The 14,337-nt window shown below is 43.6% G+C and overlaps 3 protein-coding genes and 1 long non-coding RNA gene across 5 annotated transcripts; 2 read left to right on the top strand and 2 right to left on the bottom strand.

Moving 5' to 3' along the window:
* The first annotated feature begins 73 nt into the window (after positions 1–73).
* On the top strand, positions 74–2,996 carry LOC135942236 (farnesyl pyrophosphate synthase-like). The gene is made up of 9 exons (XM_065488250.1): positions 74–311; positions 467–638; positions 696–836; positions 889–1,092; positions 1,149–1,313; positions 1,369–1,446; positions 1,497–1,631; positions 2,309–2,498; positions 2,799–2,996. Exons 1-9 carry the CDS (start codon positions 175–177, stop codon positions 2,831–2,833), a joined length of 1,257 nt encoding a protein of 418 aa, XP_065344322.1. The 5' UTR covers positions 74–174; the 3' UTR covers positions 2,834–2,996.
* Positions 2,997–3,944: 948 nt separating this feature from the next.
* Positions 3,945–4,885, bottom strand: RNASEK (Ribonuclease kappa). The gene is made up of 3 exons (XM_065489213.1): positions 4,697–4,885; positions 4,502–4,624; positions 3,945–4,441 (listed from the first exon to the last, which is right to left on the bottom strand). Exons 1-3 carry the CDS (start codon positions 4,763–4,765, stop codon positions 4,340–4,342), a joined length of 294 nt encoding a protein of 97 aa, XP_065345285.1. The 5' UTR covers positions 4,766–4,885; the 3' UTR covers positions 3,945–4,339.
* A 136-nt stretch (positions 4,886–5,021) lies between these two features.
* rush (rush hour) lies at positions 5,022–10,943 on the top strand. Of its 2 annotated transcripts, XR_010575135.1 has the most exons (10): positions 5,022–5,293; positions 5,683–5,747; positions 5,796–5,933; positions 5,984–6,047; positions 6,098–6,223; positions 6,274–6,380; positions 8,203–8,359; positions 8,416–8,513; positions 8,573–8,658; positions 10,345–10,943. XR_010575135.1 is itself a non-coding variant. In XM_065489212.1 (9 exons), the coding sequence occupies exons 1-9, from the start codon at positions 5,278–5,280 to the stop codon at positions 10,360–10,362; spliced, it is 789 nt and encodes a 262-aa protein (XP_065345284.1). In that variant the 5' UTR covers positions 5,024–5,277; the 3' UTR covers positions 10,363–10,943. The 2 variants fall into 2 exon arrangements, 1 of the variants encoding a protein (XP_065345284.1); XM_065489212.1 differs by lacking the exon at positions 8,573–8,658 and having other exon boundaries at positions 5,024–5,293.
* On the bottom strand, positions 10,435–13,980 carry LOC135942873 (uncharacterized). Its single transcript, XR_010575136.1, has 2 exons — positions 13,876–13,980; positions 10,435–13,382 (listed from the first exon to the last, which is right to left on the bottom strand). It is a non-coding gene; the product is annotated as an uncharacterized LOC135942873 (long non-coding RNA).
* Between the last annotated feature and the right edge of the window lie 357 nt (positions 13,981–14,337).

The following is a 14,337-nucleotide window of genomic DNA, read 5'->3' as shown; positions in this document are numbered from 1 at the left end:
TATCAAGAGCATCGAATGATCGAATGGCGGCCATTCTTGACCTGCAGCGCCACAAGGTCAATAGGACGAGTGAGAAAAACAGTAACACACACACACCCCCGAGCGAGCGAGGCGTGCGAAAAATCACGTCAGCAGCCGCAGGGAAGCAAGAATTTCAACCCTGATCTGATCGAGATGCTGTCCCTTCTGCGGAGGAGCGCCAAAGGCGTGGCGGAGACGTGCGGGCCCGAGCTGCGGCGCCGCTTTTGCGTGTCGGCGTCGGTGCAGGCACCCGGCGACAACACTTTGCAGGCGAACCGTCGTCACCCGAGGTGACCCTGAGAGCTCTTCTCATGCAGATTCGCTCCACCGGACGTGCCTGTTCTTTTCTCATTCAAATTCCGGTGGTTTGAATGCAGATTTGTTGTTAGAAATTGTGTATTTAAGGAGGACGACACTGACGCGGAGGTCATTCTCGTCGTTTCAGATCTCTCTCGACGCACAACCACCCTGTGGTGGTTCCAGCAGCAGCCACGGGCACCGTCACCAGCAGAGAGGAAAGCCGCGAGTTCATGGCGGTCTTTCCGGATTTGGTCAGGGACCTGACCGACGCCGGCCGCCACCAGGACGTCCCTGACGCCACCAAGTGGTTCGCCAAGGTCGCCCGAAAATTAATTTTTTTGAATGAAATTTTACAATTTTGATTTTAAATTAAGGTTCTGCAATACAACGTGCCAGGAGGGAAGAAAAACCGCGGCCTGGCCCTCGTGTTCGCGTACAAGATGCTGGCCAAGCCGGAGGATTTGACTCCGGAGAACATCCGGCTCGCCCAGATGCTCGGCTGGTGCATCGAAATGGTGAATTTTCCATTTTAAAAATTTTATTCAATTTAATTTCCGTAATAATCAGTTCCAGGCGTTCTTCCTGGTGATGGACGACGTGATGGACGGCTCGGAGACGCGACGAGGCCGGCCCTGCTGGTACCGCAAGAACAACCTGGGCGTGGCGGCCATCAACGACGGCATCCTGCTCGAAAGCGGCATCTACCAGCTGCTCAGGATGCATTTCCGGGACAAACCCTACTACGTCGACCTCCTCGAACTCTTCCACGACGTCAGTTTTGAATAATTCCGACCAAAACAAGTTCCTTACCCTGAATTTACGTCCAGGTGGCGCTCAAGACAACCATAGGCCAGAACCTGGACCTGCATTCGTGTCAATTTGGCCGAAAACCCGAGCTGGAGAAGTTCTCGATGAAGCGGTACAACACGATCGTCAAGTACAAGACTGCCTACTACTCCTTCCAGCTGCCCGTCGCCCTCGCCATGTACATGGTAGGACAGTTCCTTAAAAAATCACCCTGAGGACCCTGAGAGTTTCTGTTTTCAGGCTGGAGTTCGCGACCCTGAGTTGCACCGTCAAGCTAAGACGATTCTGCTCGAAATGGGACAGTTCTTCCAAGTCCAGGTAATTATTTCTTAATCTGAGGACATTCAGGGTTTATGAAAATGTAATAGGATGACTACCTGGACTGCTTCGGAGACCCTGAAGTGACCGGAAAGGTGGGAACGGACATCGAGGACGGAAAGTGCACCTGGCTGTCGGTCGTGGCGCTCCAGAGGTGCACACCAGAGCAGAGGAAGGCCATGGAGGTCAGTAAAATGATGTAAAAAGGCGCACCACACTTGGTCCCCCCTCACATGCGGGATGTGTTGCCCTGGAATTTTATTTTCGGAACCACCAATCAATAGGGAGATGTATAAATCGGTTTAAACGTTAAAAAAACATTTTTGGCGGTTTTTTGTTTGAATTTAAGCTGGTTGTCGCTGTGTGGCGCTGCTGTCGCCTTTCCGAACAGCCAATTAGAGTACAGCTCTCTTCTTTGATTGATCAGTGACGTTTTTCTGGGACTTTTCAGACGTTATGTCGAACTCTTGGTCATTTGAGACCATTTTTAAGCCGTAACTCCAGTTCGGGAGGGGGGCCAAGTGTGGTTTTATGACTTTTAAGTGACATGCTGCGGCTATACGACTCAACAACCCAATAGAATGTATCCTGAGTACGTTTTTAATGTTTTTCGCTTATTTCACCCTGACCCTTCCCCACACAGTCCCCCTTCAAAGTGTGGAGTTGCAAAATTTAGCCTTATCTAGAGCATACTAAGAACAATTTAGACCTATAAGACCAAAATTAACTGTTTCAAACATTTTTTAAACCACACATCCAGTTCGAGAAGGGGGGTCTAGTGTGTGGCTTTGACCTTTATCCCAGCCCTATCTCTAGGATTATCTAATTCCCTAATGGAACCTAAATTTAACCCAATTTTCAGTCTTGTTACGGTTCGAAAAACCCAACGGACGTGGCGCAGGTGAAGAAGCTGTACGAGGACATAGGGTTGCCCCACACGTATGCCACCTACGAGGAATCCAGCTACAAAATCATCAGCACGCACATCCAGCAGATTTCGCGCGGTCTGCCGCACGACCTCTTCTTCAAGTTCATGGAAAAGATTTACCGCCGTGAGAGCTAATTTCCTTTCCGCCTCTTGCCGTTTCTTAATTTTGGTTCTCGCTTGCCGGACTTCTCTTTCTTTTGTTTTGTTTTGCAATGCTTTTTTGCATGTCTGAGACAGAGTGAAAAGCAAAAAATCTCCGAGACTGAGGAACGAACGCATTTTTTCGGGTGTCGCTAGCAAAGCTTTTCCATTGTTTTATTTCCGCAGCTGCATATTAACCGTATCGTGAATGTAAATATATTTTATTTATTACTCGAGTGTAATCAAATTATCTGTCATGGCATTTATGTTGCGATTTTTCCAGCCTCTAGCCATAGTGAGATCAAACACATAAAGTGATTGAAACGTGAGCATCTGATGTCGACTCTTGAGCATAATCCTCGGTAACCTTGTGGTGTTGGTTGTGGACTTGTGAATCTGTCTTATATAGAGATATTATATTAAACGAATATATATTGCAATAAATTTGCTCTATACTGGCAATAAATGTTGATTTATCAAACCTGAACTGCGTTTCCTTTACTGGGATGGTTTATGGCCCTATGCCGGACATGTTAAATGCCCTCTCAAAGCTGGGGAAAAAAAAAAACGAAAAAACACTGACTTACTTTCATCAGCACAATGGGAAGCTGTAATAAATGTCGCAACCAAAAACGAAAACTGAATTTGTTTTGAGAATTCTTTGAGTTCATTCAATGCTTTCGCGCAAAATTCGCGAGAATGATTGGTCACGTGACGCGGCGAGCGCGCTGATTGGTCGCTGGTCACGCCCACTTTTCAATCACAACACAACAAAAATTCTTGGTACCGTTGAAATTGCGCATAGGCTCAACAAACACTGTCGAATTCATTGTTGCAACAAAGAAATTTGAAATTGTGTGTTGATTTATGCGTAAGTTCCGCAATTACAAGCCGTTTTGTTGTTGTTTGGAATGAAAAGTGGGCGCGACCAGTAGCCAATCAGCGCGCTCGCTCGCGTCACGTGACCAGACCTTGCCTTCTCGCGCGAAAAAGCATGAAATGAATTCGCCGATTTCTCAAAATCTATTCAAATTTTATTTTTGGTTCTGACATATGTTAGAACGAAGATTTGCAGCTTTCCATTGGTGTCAGTTAAATTTTTTTTTGCCAAGCGAGAGCGCTTTTTGAGGCGATCGCGCAAGGGCATTTTACATAGCCAGCATAGGACTGCTGCTTGCCCGCGTCATTTTCCCTACAAGGGATGTTTCCTTCAACCTGGTTTTGATATTAAAAAATACTAAATTTTACGGCCGATTTTTTGATCTGCGTGAAACCGAAATTTTTGGAGTCCAAACAGCCGAAATCTGTTGCCAAAGAGGGGGGCGTAACCGAGGGAATACGTTATGGCGGCGCGCCACGCCCCTTACGAGCAGTGCACCCATGCCTACCCTCAACAGGAGTATATTTTCAAAACAAAAAACTGTCTGAATCCTTAAAAAGATGGTAATAAATAATTATTTATTAAATTTAAATGAAAACGAATTTTTTAATCTTTGTAATCCGTTATTATTTTACATCGTACAGCGGTAATACATCATTATATCATACAGGTTTGTGCACCCACTATTATTTTACAGCGTAGCTTAACAATTAGTAAATTTTTACAATGGGCTAGCTACAGTAAGATGGAATGGTCTCACGTACGCAAGCAACTCAACTGGAAATAGATTATCATATTATATATTTTTAAAACGTGATCAACAGTAAAATGAAAAACAGCGTTCTCTCACAACAAGTTGTTCGGACCAGGAGGAATGTAATTATTATAATTTGACTCGCAACAACAGAAAGAAGAAAGAAAGAAAATGCGTTCGTCCGGTTTATTTACATGCTCAGGGAGGAGCGGCTGTTCATGTAGAACTGGTGTCCGGAGAAGAGCAGCGTGAAGAGGTAGAGGCACGCCGCTATCCAGCAGTTGTACGCGTTCTGCAATGCGAATTTAAAGTCAAGCCAAAGGGGTAACAAATTAAGGGAGGCTCGTCGAACCTGAGAATAGCTGCGGTCGGCCGCCATGTAGAATTCCTCGGCGGTGTGCACGCTGTGGTGGTCGATGGACAGGTCCTCGGACAGGGCGATGCTCTTGATGTAGTAGAAGAAGCCCATCAGCAACTGCAAAAAAAATCACACCGGGGGTGTCAGTCGATAAACACACACAAAGGCGGACGGGGTGAAGAAGCCTACCAGCTGGATGATGCCCCACACGCTGATGATCAGCCCGCAAAGCGAGCACTTGGGTCCGCAAACCTTCATTCTCTATTAAGAAGCCGGGTAGACGAGCGAGTAGTCGAGGATTCCGCCGAAATCCGCTGAAATATTGCAGCTTTTTGCCCGCAGCAGGTTCGGGTGTTCGGGGCCCAGCAGTCAAGTGATTTTCTGTGAATGACGCATGCGCGCAGACTTCTGATCGAGGCAGCACCAAGCGCCATCTTTATTTGTGGGTGGTATTGAGAATTACTTAGGCGTGGGTGTAACCAACATGGCGGCTGCTCGGCTCTTAACAGCGCTCCACCTGCGCCGCTGAATCATGTGACGCGCAGGCCTGATTCGATTAGATTTTAATCGTCCGTGAATGGTCTCGTAATCGTCATGCTAGCGCGAATTTCTCTCTCACTGTCAGATTTATAAATCCTGCTCACAATCGGAGCCTAGCGAATCTTCTATTCACAAAACAAACCAAAAAATTCGCAAAAGGTGCGGCTCGCGCCACACAATTCGGTTGGCAGCCCTGCGGTTATTGTGTTTTGTCAGTCGGTCGGTCCGCAATGGTTGACAGATTAGGTGAGTGACTCGAATTTGGGGCCGAACCGGGCCCTTGCTGCGCGCAGGGGGGCGTCCGCGGCTTTCCCGGCGGCAGCCGCACGTTTCCCAGGGGCGGCCGGAAAGAGTGTCAGACGCACTTCCGTGCTGCGTGCGGAAATTGGGCCGCGTCCCGTGCCTTACATGGGTGTCTCCCTTTCCTTTTGCATTATTTCAACAGCTGCTGCTGCCTAATTCCCTCGTTGCGATGATTCATAGACTCACACCCTCACGGAAAACCTAATTTCGACGTCTTTGCACTGTGGTTTAGTCGAATTTCGGTCGGTCGTGCACGAGTACGTCGCTTAACCCACTTATTTGTTTATGCTCTCGGCATTGAACTCGATTTTTTCATTATTATTTTCTTTCAGTGAACAGCGAGGCGAATGCTCGGCGAATCGCCATGGTTGAAGGCTGCTTCGGCAGTTCTGGACAGGTGATTAGACCTTTAAACAGGGAAATTTTGTTTATAAAATCATTTCAGCCGCTGGCCGTGCCGGGCCGGGTGCTCGTCGGAGAAGGCGTGCTGACCAAAATGTGCCGAAAGAAGCCGAAATCACGACAGTTTTTCCTCTTCAACGACATTCTCGTCTACGGAAACATCGTGATTAATAAGAAAAGGGTATAATTAATTAAAAAATGATTTATTTGGTTGAAAATAATATTTTTCAGTACAATAAGCAACACATTATTCCCCTGGAAGAGGTCAAACTGGAGTCTCTGGAGGACGATTCTCGTAATTTTCTATCTAAATTAAATTACTATTTTAATAAATAAAAATTCTAGATTTCCGGAACGGCTGGCTGATCAGGACGGCGACCAAATCGTTCGCTGTGTACGCGGCCACGGCCACGGAAAAGCAGGAGTGGATGGCCCACATCAACAAGTGCATCGAGGACCTGTTGCGCAAGAGTAAAATATTTATTTTCCTCGACATTCCCTTTTAAAAAATTAATTTTCAGGCGGCAAGAAGGCTGTGGAGGTGCACGCCGCCGTGTGGGTGCCCGACTCGGAGGCCTCGGTCTGCATGCACTGCAAACGAACCCAGTTTTCCATGCTGAACAGAAGGGTGAGTCTCGCCCGGCCTTGAATCGAGTTAAGAAGCCGTGGAAAAGGCAAAATAAATAACAAAATTACTGGAGAAGTCGCACGTCCGTGACGGAATTTGACACTGACTCGTCTGTGACGTCATTGTTGACACCGTTTTTCGCCAAATATGCTGTTTGTGCATATTTCCTGGCGGGTTTTTACCGCGAATGTGAAAATCGGACAGTTACTCATGACTACATTCAGATATAAGTCTAGTTTTCCGTCCTGAACAACTTTTAAATTTACAAAAAAAAATTTAGGTTGAAGGTCTAGGCCATTTTTCCGAAAATTCGATTTTTCAGGGTGATGCCCTGCTTCAATTTTTTTGGGGCAAAGGAACAAATTGTAGCCTGTGAAATTCTGCATCAGTACACCAATTTTCAGGGTCGCAATTGGGACAGTTTTTTTGTTATAGCCATTTTAAGTTAAAAAAACTTGCTCCGAGCATTTCTTCCGCGCTCTAAAAATTATCTAACATTGAGGAAAATAATGTTTTTGCTTTCTGTTCCCTTCAGTTCATCAAGGGGAACTAGATTTTACTTAAAATGGTTGATTCAGGCCTTCAGGGTCCGACCCTGAGGATTTAAATGCCTGATATCAAGTTTGGCGCTTTTTCATAGATTTTTGCCCCAGTAAAGTTCAAATTTCTAGTTTTTAAATATAGTTTTTGGTAGAATATACTTCCTGAGGTCAGATTATACCATCAGAGCAGGTTAGAAATCGAACCCTGGCGTCAGGGTAGCCCTCGAGTGACTTGAACGGCCGTTTTGGTTCGATTTGCAAGATTTTCACGCCATTGGAACCCTGATTTGAACCTGTAGAGTACTCAGGGTACATCTTGAGCACCCTGTTAAGAATTTTTAACCCTGAGAAAACTCAAAATATTAATATAAATAGATTTATGTTCATTTTGGTGATTTTCGACTGTTGTTTAATATTTTCTGTAACTCAGGACGGTCCAGGTGGGGTCCTATGGGCAGGATGATGCTGTTTCTGGCACCAATCGATGCCCCTAAGTGGGGCGCGTCCAGCCGTGTGCAGTTTTCCAAAATCGGACTAATTTTATAATTTTCACGAATTTTTTCAGCCAAATTTTTGGAAAAAGTTGAAATTTTCAATTATTTCCGCTGGTCCAAAGCAAATTTTTTGAAAAAATGGCCTCTCAGTTTCCGCGAAATTTATCTGGGCTCATTTTAAGACCAAATATGAGCCAATCGGATCAAAATTCTAGGAGGAGGTAGATTTTAAAGTTCGAAAAACGTGATTTTTACACTTTCCCCTAAAGGATAATATTGGAAATCGAAAATTCGCGATAATTTCTTAACGGAGAAAATTTTGAAGGTTTTACCGAATCCATCGTAGGCGCAGGGCTGCCGTCGACCTAGAACCTGATTTTCAGATTTTTGGCGCCCATAGAAAAATTAAAATTAATTTTTTTCTGATTTTCGGCTTTTGCGCTGGAAATGGTTTTATTTTTGTTAAAATTCGGCCGTTTGTCCAATCATCGACCACGACCTCTCATCAGACAGGTCTCGGACGGGGGCTTCGACCTGGGGTACCCTAATGACCTTTATCAGGGTACCCCGACCTGAGATCCGCTCCGAGGCCGATTTTTAATACTTTTTCAGTAATTCCGAGCACAATCTGCGACGAATTTACATCCTCGCCCTTCCTGGGACCTTCCTCAGGTCGCTCACGGCCTGAGATCGTGCCCTAGACTATTTTTGCAGTTTTGCTGGCGCCGAAAAATACCGTCCATCGAATTTACACCAATTTTCACTAAATTCATGTTATTTTTTCAGCACCACTGCCGCAAGTGTGGTTCGGTGGTTTGCGGTCCGTGCTCGAACAAACGGTATTTGCTGCCGAGCCAGTCGTCCAAGCCTCTGCGCGTGTGCCTCAACTGCTTCGACACGCTCTCGAAACAGAAGTCGGGCAGCGGCAGCACCCCCGACAAACGTAAATCCTTGAATTTAAATGAAAAATTAAACTGAAATAATTATTGTAATTTGCAGTCGGGCTGAAAGAGAGGAGCGGCTCGGCGGATTCGTCCGGCGAGGAGGACTCTTCGGGCGAGGAGGACAACGGCAGGCCGCAGGACGATCCCGGACAGGTGAGAAACGGCGGCAATTCTTTCTTTCCTCTCTCCTACTCTGCCTCTCGTCTCTCCAGGAGATAACGTGGCCTTACAACTTGTGAGCCGAGTTTGTTTAGATTCTTGCTCGGTTCGTAAGAGACGATGAGAAATGATGAAAAAGGTCAGACGCGTGCTGTGCTCTAACAGAGTTCCCCATTTCTTTCTTTCTTTCTTTGTCCCTTTGCCTACTAATTTTGTCTGCCCTCCACGTCGTGGTTTGCGCCCCTCGTAGACTGGTGATTTGTTTTCCTTTTATCTCGATACGATTTTAAGAAAGGTTAAAATCAGGATTAATTTTTGTACCTTACGGAGCTGGTAATTTATGTTTTATAAAAATTTAATGAAACATAATTTTTTAATATTTTTCATTTTTAACTTTTTTTATGTTTTTATATTTTGTTTTTGGTTGAAGATGATGACAAAATGTCATGGATCAGAGGAAAAATTGACAAACACACACAAGAAATCAGTTAAAACTTGTTTTCGAATTTTATAATCAATGCTAAATGTCGCCACCGTAATTGATTTAATTTAAATTAAATTTTTAAAACGATTTTGAAATTTTGAAAATGCGTCTAAAAGATGTTCCATGTCGTTATAGAACTTATGTGAAAATTTCAAAGCGGTGGCCTCTTTAGTTTTCGAAAAGTTTTCTTGAAAACTCGAAAAAAACGAATTTTTCAACTTTTTCGTGTTTTGCAAATTTTTGCTACTCCAAATCTCGGGTTTTAACCATCAGAATTGCAAAAACTACCCACCTTTAGGCACATCTCAACCTGCCCTAATGATCAAGAGGTCTTAGGGGGTGCTCACCCTCCACCACCAATCGCTAAATTATTTTTAAAATTGTGGAAAATGCTTTCGTGTACATTTTTACTATTTGCAGGGGTTAAAAGGGGAAGGTTTGCACCCCCATGAAACTTTCAGGTATTCAGGGTAGGTCCAAAGGTATCCAACGGTACTTAGTTTTTACAATCCTGGTGGTTAGAACCAGAGATTTGGAATTTAAATATTTTAAAACACAAAAATCACGAATTTTTCGATTTTTCCGTATTTTGCAAACTCCAAATCTCGGGTTCTAACCATCAGAACTGCAAAAATTAAGCACCGTTAGACACATCTAGACCTACCCTGACTAGCATAAGAGTTAAGGGAGTGCTAACCCTCCACCCCTTTCACCCCCTGCTATTTTATGTTTATTAAAAATGTGCTCAAAGGCATTTTTCTCAGTTTTCAAAGTATTTTAGTGATTAGGGGTAGAGGGTGAGCATCCCCTAACACTTTTAAGTCTTTAGGGGAGGTTGAGATGTGTCTAATGGTGGGTAGTTTTTGCAATTCTGATGGTTAGATCCCGAGATTTGGTGTGGCAAAAATTTGAAAAACGCAAAATGGTGAAAATTTTATTTTTCAAATTTTAAAGCGGAACTAAAGAGACCACTACTCTGAAATTTTGAGACAAGTTCACAAACGTCGTGTGGGACATCTTTTTAGCACATTTTAAAAATTTAAAAATTTAAAGTTCGAAAAATTATTTAGAAAGCGAAATAAATTTTTATCTTGACCTAGGTCATCAAGTTAAGTGTTAATTCGATTTATATAGGTGATAGGAAGCCTTATTTTGGAAATTGCATCGCGGGGAAATGCGTAGTGTCTCAATTTTTTTTTTTAATTGTCCCGCAAAACCTGTCCGGTAATAATTATATTCCAATTTAGGCCTTCGACTCGTGACATTTCGTTCTACAATTATTTTTGAGCTAATTTCTCGCTAAAAAAATGATTTCTAATTTGTTTTAATTCTCATTTTCAGCCCAAGTTCTACGGCTAAGCAGTGCTGGCGGGTGTGTGTCGATTGCGGAGATGCACTATTCCACTATTGATTGAATGCAAACTCATTACGTAGCCAGGATTAAACCACATTATATATTATATATTCTTTATTATATCGTGTAGATTCCGATTTGAAACAAAAGAGAATAAACCATTACTTTTGCGTTGGCACAAAATCACGATGATTAAGAAAAGGGGCAAGTTCATGACGTGCGTGTGTTGGCTGCAAGCAAGACTCGAAAGCGGAATCTCTATTTTATTTTATTTCCGACTAGATCGGAGTTGGAAGGCGACAAAGTCTATTATTCGTTTAGCCCGGGGAAAGAAGTGCCTTCTGTCTCGATTGCTTCTGTTGTGTCGGCGAACGCTGTGAATAAATGTTGTGTTTTTTGTTGTCGGAGCACTCTCACTGTGTTTTTTATTTTCCGAAACGAGCTAGTTGCACTGTTTACAGCTCAGATGATTAATTTTTTGCTATATAGCGCTCCATTCAATATTTCAAGAGAGGAATTTGCATATCCACGTGTTTGTATGATTCAGTTATTTTTATATGAAATAAAATTTAAAATGAAACAAAAACTGGCATTTTTATGTTCCCAAATGAAAATCATCTAACAAAAAGGCTGATAATTAAACTAACTTGGTCCAAACTGAATTCGCTTTTAAAATTAATCATTCCAAGGGGGCGTAACTGGCGGGATTTTTAAACGGGTGACGTTCCTACTTATAGGAATGTTTCCTTCAACCGGGTTATGAATTTGAAAATACTAGATTTTCCAGCCGATTTTTTGATATGCGTGAAACCCGCCGCCAAAGAGGGGGGCGTAACCGAGGGAATACAATATGGCAGAGAACGACACCCCCTTTTAGCGGCGAACAATGCACTCTTGCCTGCCCTGTCTTTTCCACCATATTGTTTTCTCCCGGTTACGCCCCCTCTTCGGCGGCCGGTGTCACGCAAATTAAAAAATCGACTGGAAAACCTAGTATTTTTTTAATACCAATAGTCGAAGGAAGAAGGAAACGTCACTTTGCTTAAAATTCTTGAAAAGAGGCGTGGCATGTACCAAAACTAGACTATGCGAATTTTCGGTGACATTTTCATAACTTGAATCGGTTTAAAAGTGAACAATTTATTTTAAAATTGCAATTAAGTTCATTATTTAATGGTATCTTCTATGGTGAACTATTATATTTCATGCTCACTGGCGGGAAAAAGGTCACGTGACGTGGGTGAGCGCGCTGATTGGTTGCTGGTCGCTCCCTTTACTTTTAGAGCGCTCGCCCGCATCAAGTGAAACTTGACGCTAAGAGTGGGAGCGGCCAACAGCCAATCAGCTCGCTCGCCCACATCACGTGACCAGACCTCGCGCGCGAGAGAGTATGAAATGCATTCACCGATTTCTCAAAATCAATCAATTTATCGATTTTGGTTCTGACTTATGTTTAAGTGCGAATCTTCAGCCATTCATTAGTACCAATTAAAATTTGTTTTGCCCAATGAAGAGCGCTTTGAGAGGCGACCGCGCGAGGGCATTTTACATGGCCAGCATGGGGAAAAAAGCAGCGCCCGCCGATTGCCTGTCGCCATCACTGTTCCTTATTATTATTCTGTATTTATTCTGGATGAACAGTAATACACAAGACCCGACGGGCCTACAAAAGAGGCCAAGTCGGGAATTGGCGCCTGGACAAATCAGAATAGCCGGGGTCGTCTCCGAAGGCGGGTTCAGGGCGCCGGTCCTCACTGCAATCTTGGTCCCACGTAGCCACCATCCACCAGGAGCCGCGAGGCCTGTTCGACTGATCAGAATGATGGCCAGGAACTTCGATGTCAGCTTGGGCTGGTTTTCTCAAAGTTGACTTGGCTGAGTTAGAAGCATGGTGAGCAGCCGGGCGTTAGCCAAGGCTTGACGCTCTTCCACGCTGGCCCCCAGCAGCTCGTCAGGGAGGTTGGACGCTGGAACTCGAATTCACTTCCCCGGCCGGTCTTCTTCGCAGACTTGGAGCCACCCCTCGTCCGGAAATATTATTTCTTAGCTTCAGGGGTGCCGGCTGTCGCTCGTTGATGGGAGGGTTGAGGGCACAGCGGGGTCGACTCTGGGTCGTCCCAAGCTGAGATCCCTCGATGGTCGTTGCGGTGGCCGGTTTCTTGGGCGGAGAGCCGCATCCTCCGGCTAAAGAGGACTCCTCTCCGCCAAGGCAGAATATTATTATTATTTATTAGTCTAATCAATATACAACAATTGTCACAGAATAAATATTTTGTATTTGATTTTGGTCATTAATTTCTATAGTGAAAAGCGATCACTAAAAGACAAAGCATGGCTCTCTTGACTAATACCGCACTATTTTGTCAAAGATTTCGTACAAGTTTCCATCACATTTGTACTCTGCCAACAAGGTGAGATGGAGTGGGTTTCCCAGAATGTCTTGGTCTCTGAACATGTTCATCAATTGTTCGATTTCTTGCTTATTCTTTCCAGCAACGATCCGCAGAAACTCGATTTGCTTTGCTTCATATATCAAGAAGGGGTTCGATCTCAACTATCGTCAAATGTTTTATCTTCTCTTGAATGTGGTGCACTTCATGAGGCCTGGTCCCGATAAAGAGTGGGACTCTTGCATCATTTAATGCAATCATAATTTCCATAATTTTTTTCTCTAAAATCTAGACACACTTCATCAAATCCGTCGAGGAAAACAATGACTTCTCTCTTCTCAATCCAGTTTGTTGATGTCGAAGCGAGAGTTGCAAGTTGTCTTTGCGAGAAATTCGATTTCATCCACTTTCACTCTAGTCATTTCAAGTAAGAACCGTTCATATTTTTTCAGAGGAATCAGCAGTATTTTAAACCCTCCATCCAACCTGGTGAGCTGGTGCCTCATTTCGTTGAGAACGGTCGATTTGCCTGCACCAGCAACTGAATTAAACAGCCAAAGAATGCTCTATCGGTTCTCCCATTTCAGTCCCTGCAGAGGTTGAGCCGCGTGGGATTGGCACCTGGGGTGTGTTCCCTGGTGGCAAAACGAAACTCAATCGAAAACAATCTAGAAGATCCAACGGCCTGCAATTTCCCTTACACTCCTCGAAAAATATACCACTTACAAAAGGAATAAGCGCACGTTTTAACCAAAAAATATAAAAAAGCACTAGTTTCCTTCCATCCAAATAGGCAAATTCCCCGTTTTGAATTATTGTGGTGGAGGACTAAGGACGTTTCTCATTGGTCGGCAGTTGTGTTTGTTTTTATTGTTGTCCAATCAGACCAGTGGTAAAATCTGCACCGCCAAAATTGATCTCGTTTCGATTGCGCGCAAAACTCGCTGACCACTCAAAACGGAGAAATCGCGATCAAGGAAGGAACTATATTTTTAACTATCGTCTGCTATTGTTAACAGAAAAGATAATTTGATATAAAGTCAAATGGTCTGCATATTTCTAGGCTTTTTCAATTTAACTGAAATTCTTGCGCGTTGAAACAATTTGGTCGATATATCAATGTAATACCTCTAACTCCCAGCAGGGGTGTCTTGGGTGTCTCAGGCTCCTCCCCAGTTGGCAATCCTGGTGCTGGATGTCGGTGGAAGAAAGGGGGCAGCTGCCCCATAATCCTGCAGAAAAAATAAAGTATGAATAAACAATTGAGTCGGACCTTCATCGAGCATAACTGCATTAATTTTTGTTTTCATGATAATAAAATCGGCACATGACTGTATTAGTTGTAAATTGTACAGCTGTAGAAGTACCGCAGCCGATATTTCTTCTGAATTGGCTGAACTTCCAAAGCTTCTAGATAAATATTTGTTCTTTAAAAATATAAAATAATTCCTTTTGTGCGTGAGGCAAATTTAAAATATTAAGCTATCAATTAACTCACCAGTTCGATAGTCGGTTCCATACTTTTTCTTTGAATAAGAATAATATGAACCAAATAACGTTGGAAATTATGAGAGCCAGCCAGCCGATCAT

This window comes from Cloeon dipterum, chromosome 4 (assembly GCF_949628265.1).
Source record: "Cloeon dipterum chromosome 4, ieCloDipt1.1, whole genome shotgun sequence".
Taxonomy (NCBI): Eukaryota; Metazoa; Arthropoda; class Insecta; order Ephemeroptera; family Baetidae; genus Cloeon; species Cloeon dipterum.
The sequence above is the reverse complement of the archived record's forward strand: the minus strand, read 5'-3'. Positions and strand labels throughout refer to the sequence as shown.

Bases quoted from the DNA above. Each gene is read 5' to 3' on its own strand.
- LOC135942236 (XM_065488250.1), top strand. From the start codon at position 175: ATGCTGTCCCTTCTGCGGAGGAGCGCCAAAGGCGTGGCGGAGACGTGC. The intron at 1,314-1,368 runs GTAGGACAGTTC...TTCTGTTTTCAG, and splicing joins TCGCCCTCGCCATGTACATG to GCTGGAGTTCGCGACCCTGA. The intron at 1,447-1,496 runs GTAATTATTTCT...AAAATGTAATAG, and splicing joins GACAGTTCTTCCAAGTCCAG to GATGACTACCTGGACTGCTT.
- RNASEK (XM_065489213.1), bottom strand. From the start codon at position 4,765: ATGAAGGTTTGCGGACCCAAGTGCTCGCTTTGCGGGCTGATCATCAGC. The intron at 4,625-4,696 runs GTAGGCTTCTTC...TTTTTTTTGCAG, and splicing joins TGTGGGGCATCATCCAGCTG to TTGCTGATGGGCTTCTTCTA. The intron at 4,442-4,501 runs GTTCGACGAGCC...TTCGCATTGCAG, and splicing joins CCGACCGCAGCTATTCTCAG to AACGCGTACAACTGCTGGAT.
- rush (XM_065489212.1), top strand. The intron at 5,934-5,983 runs GTATAATTAATT...AATATTTTTCAG, and splicing joins TCGTGATTAATAAGAAAAGG to TACAATAAGCAACACATTAT. The intron at 6,224-6,273 runs GTAAAATATTTA...ATTAATTTTCAG, and splicing joins CGAGGACCTGTTGCGCAAGA to GCGGCAAGAAGGCTGTGGAG.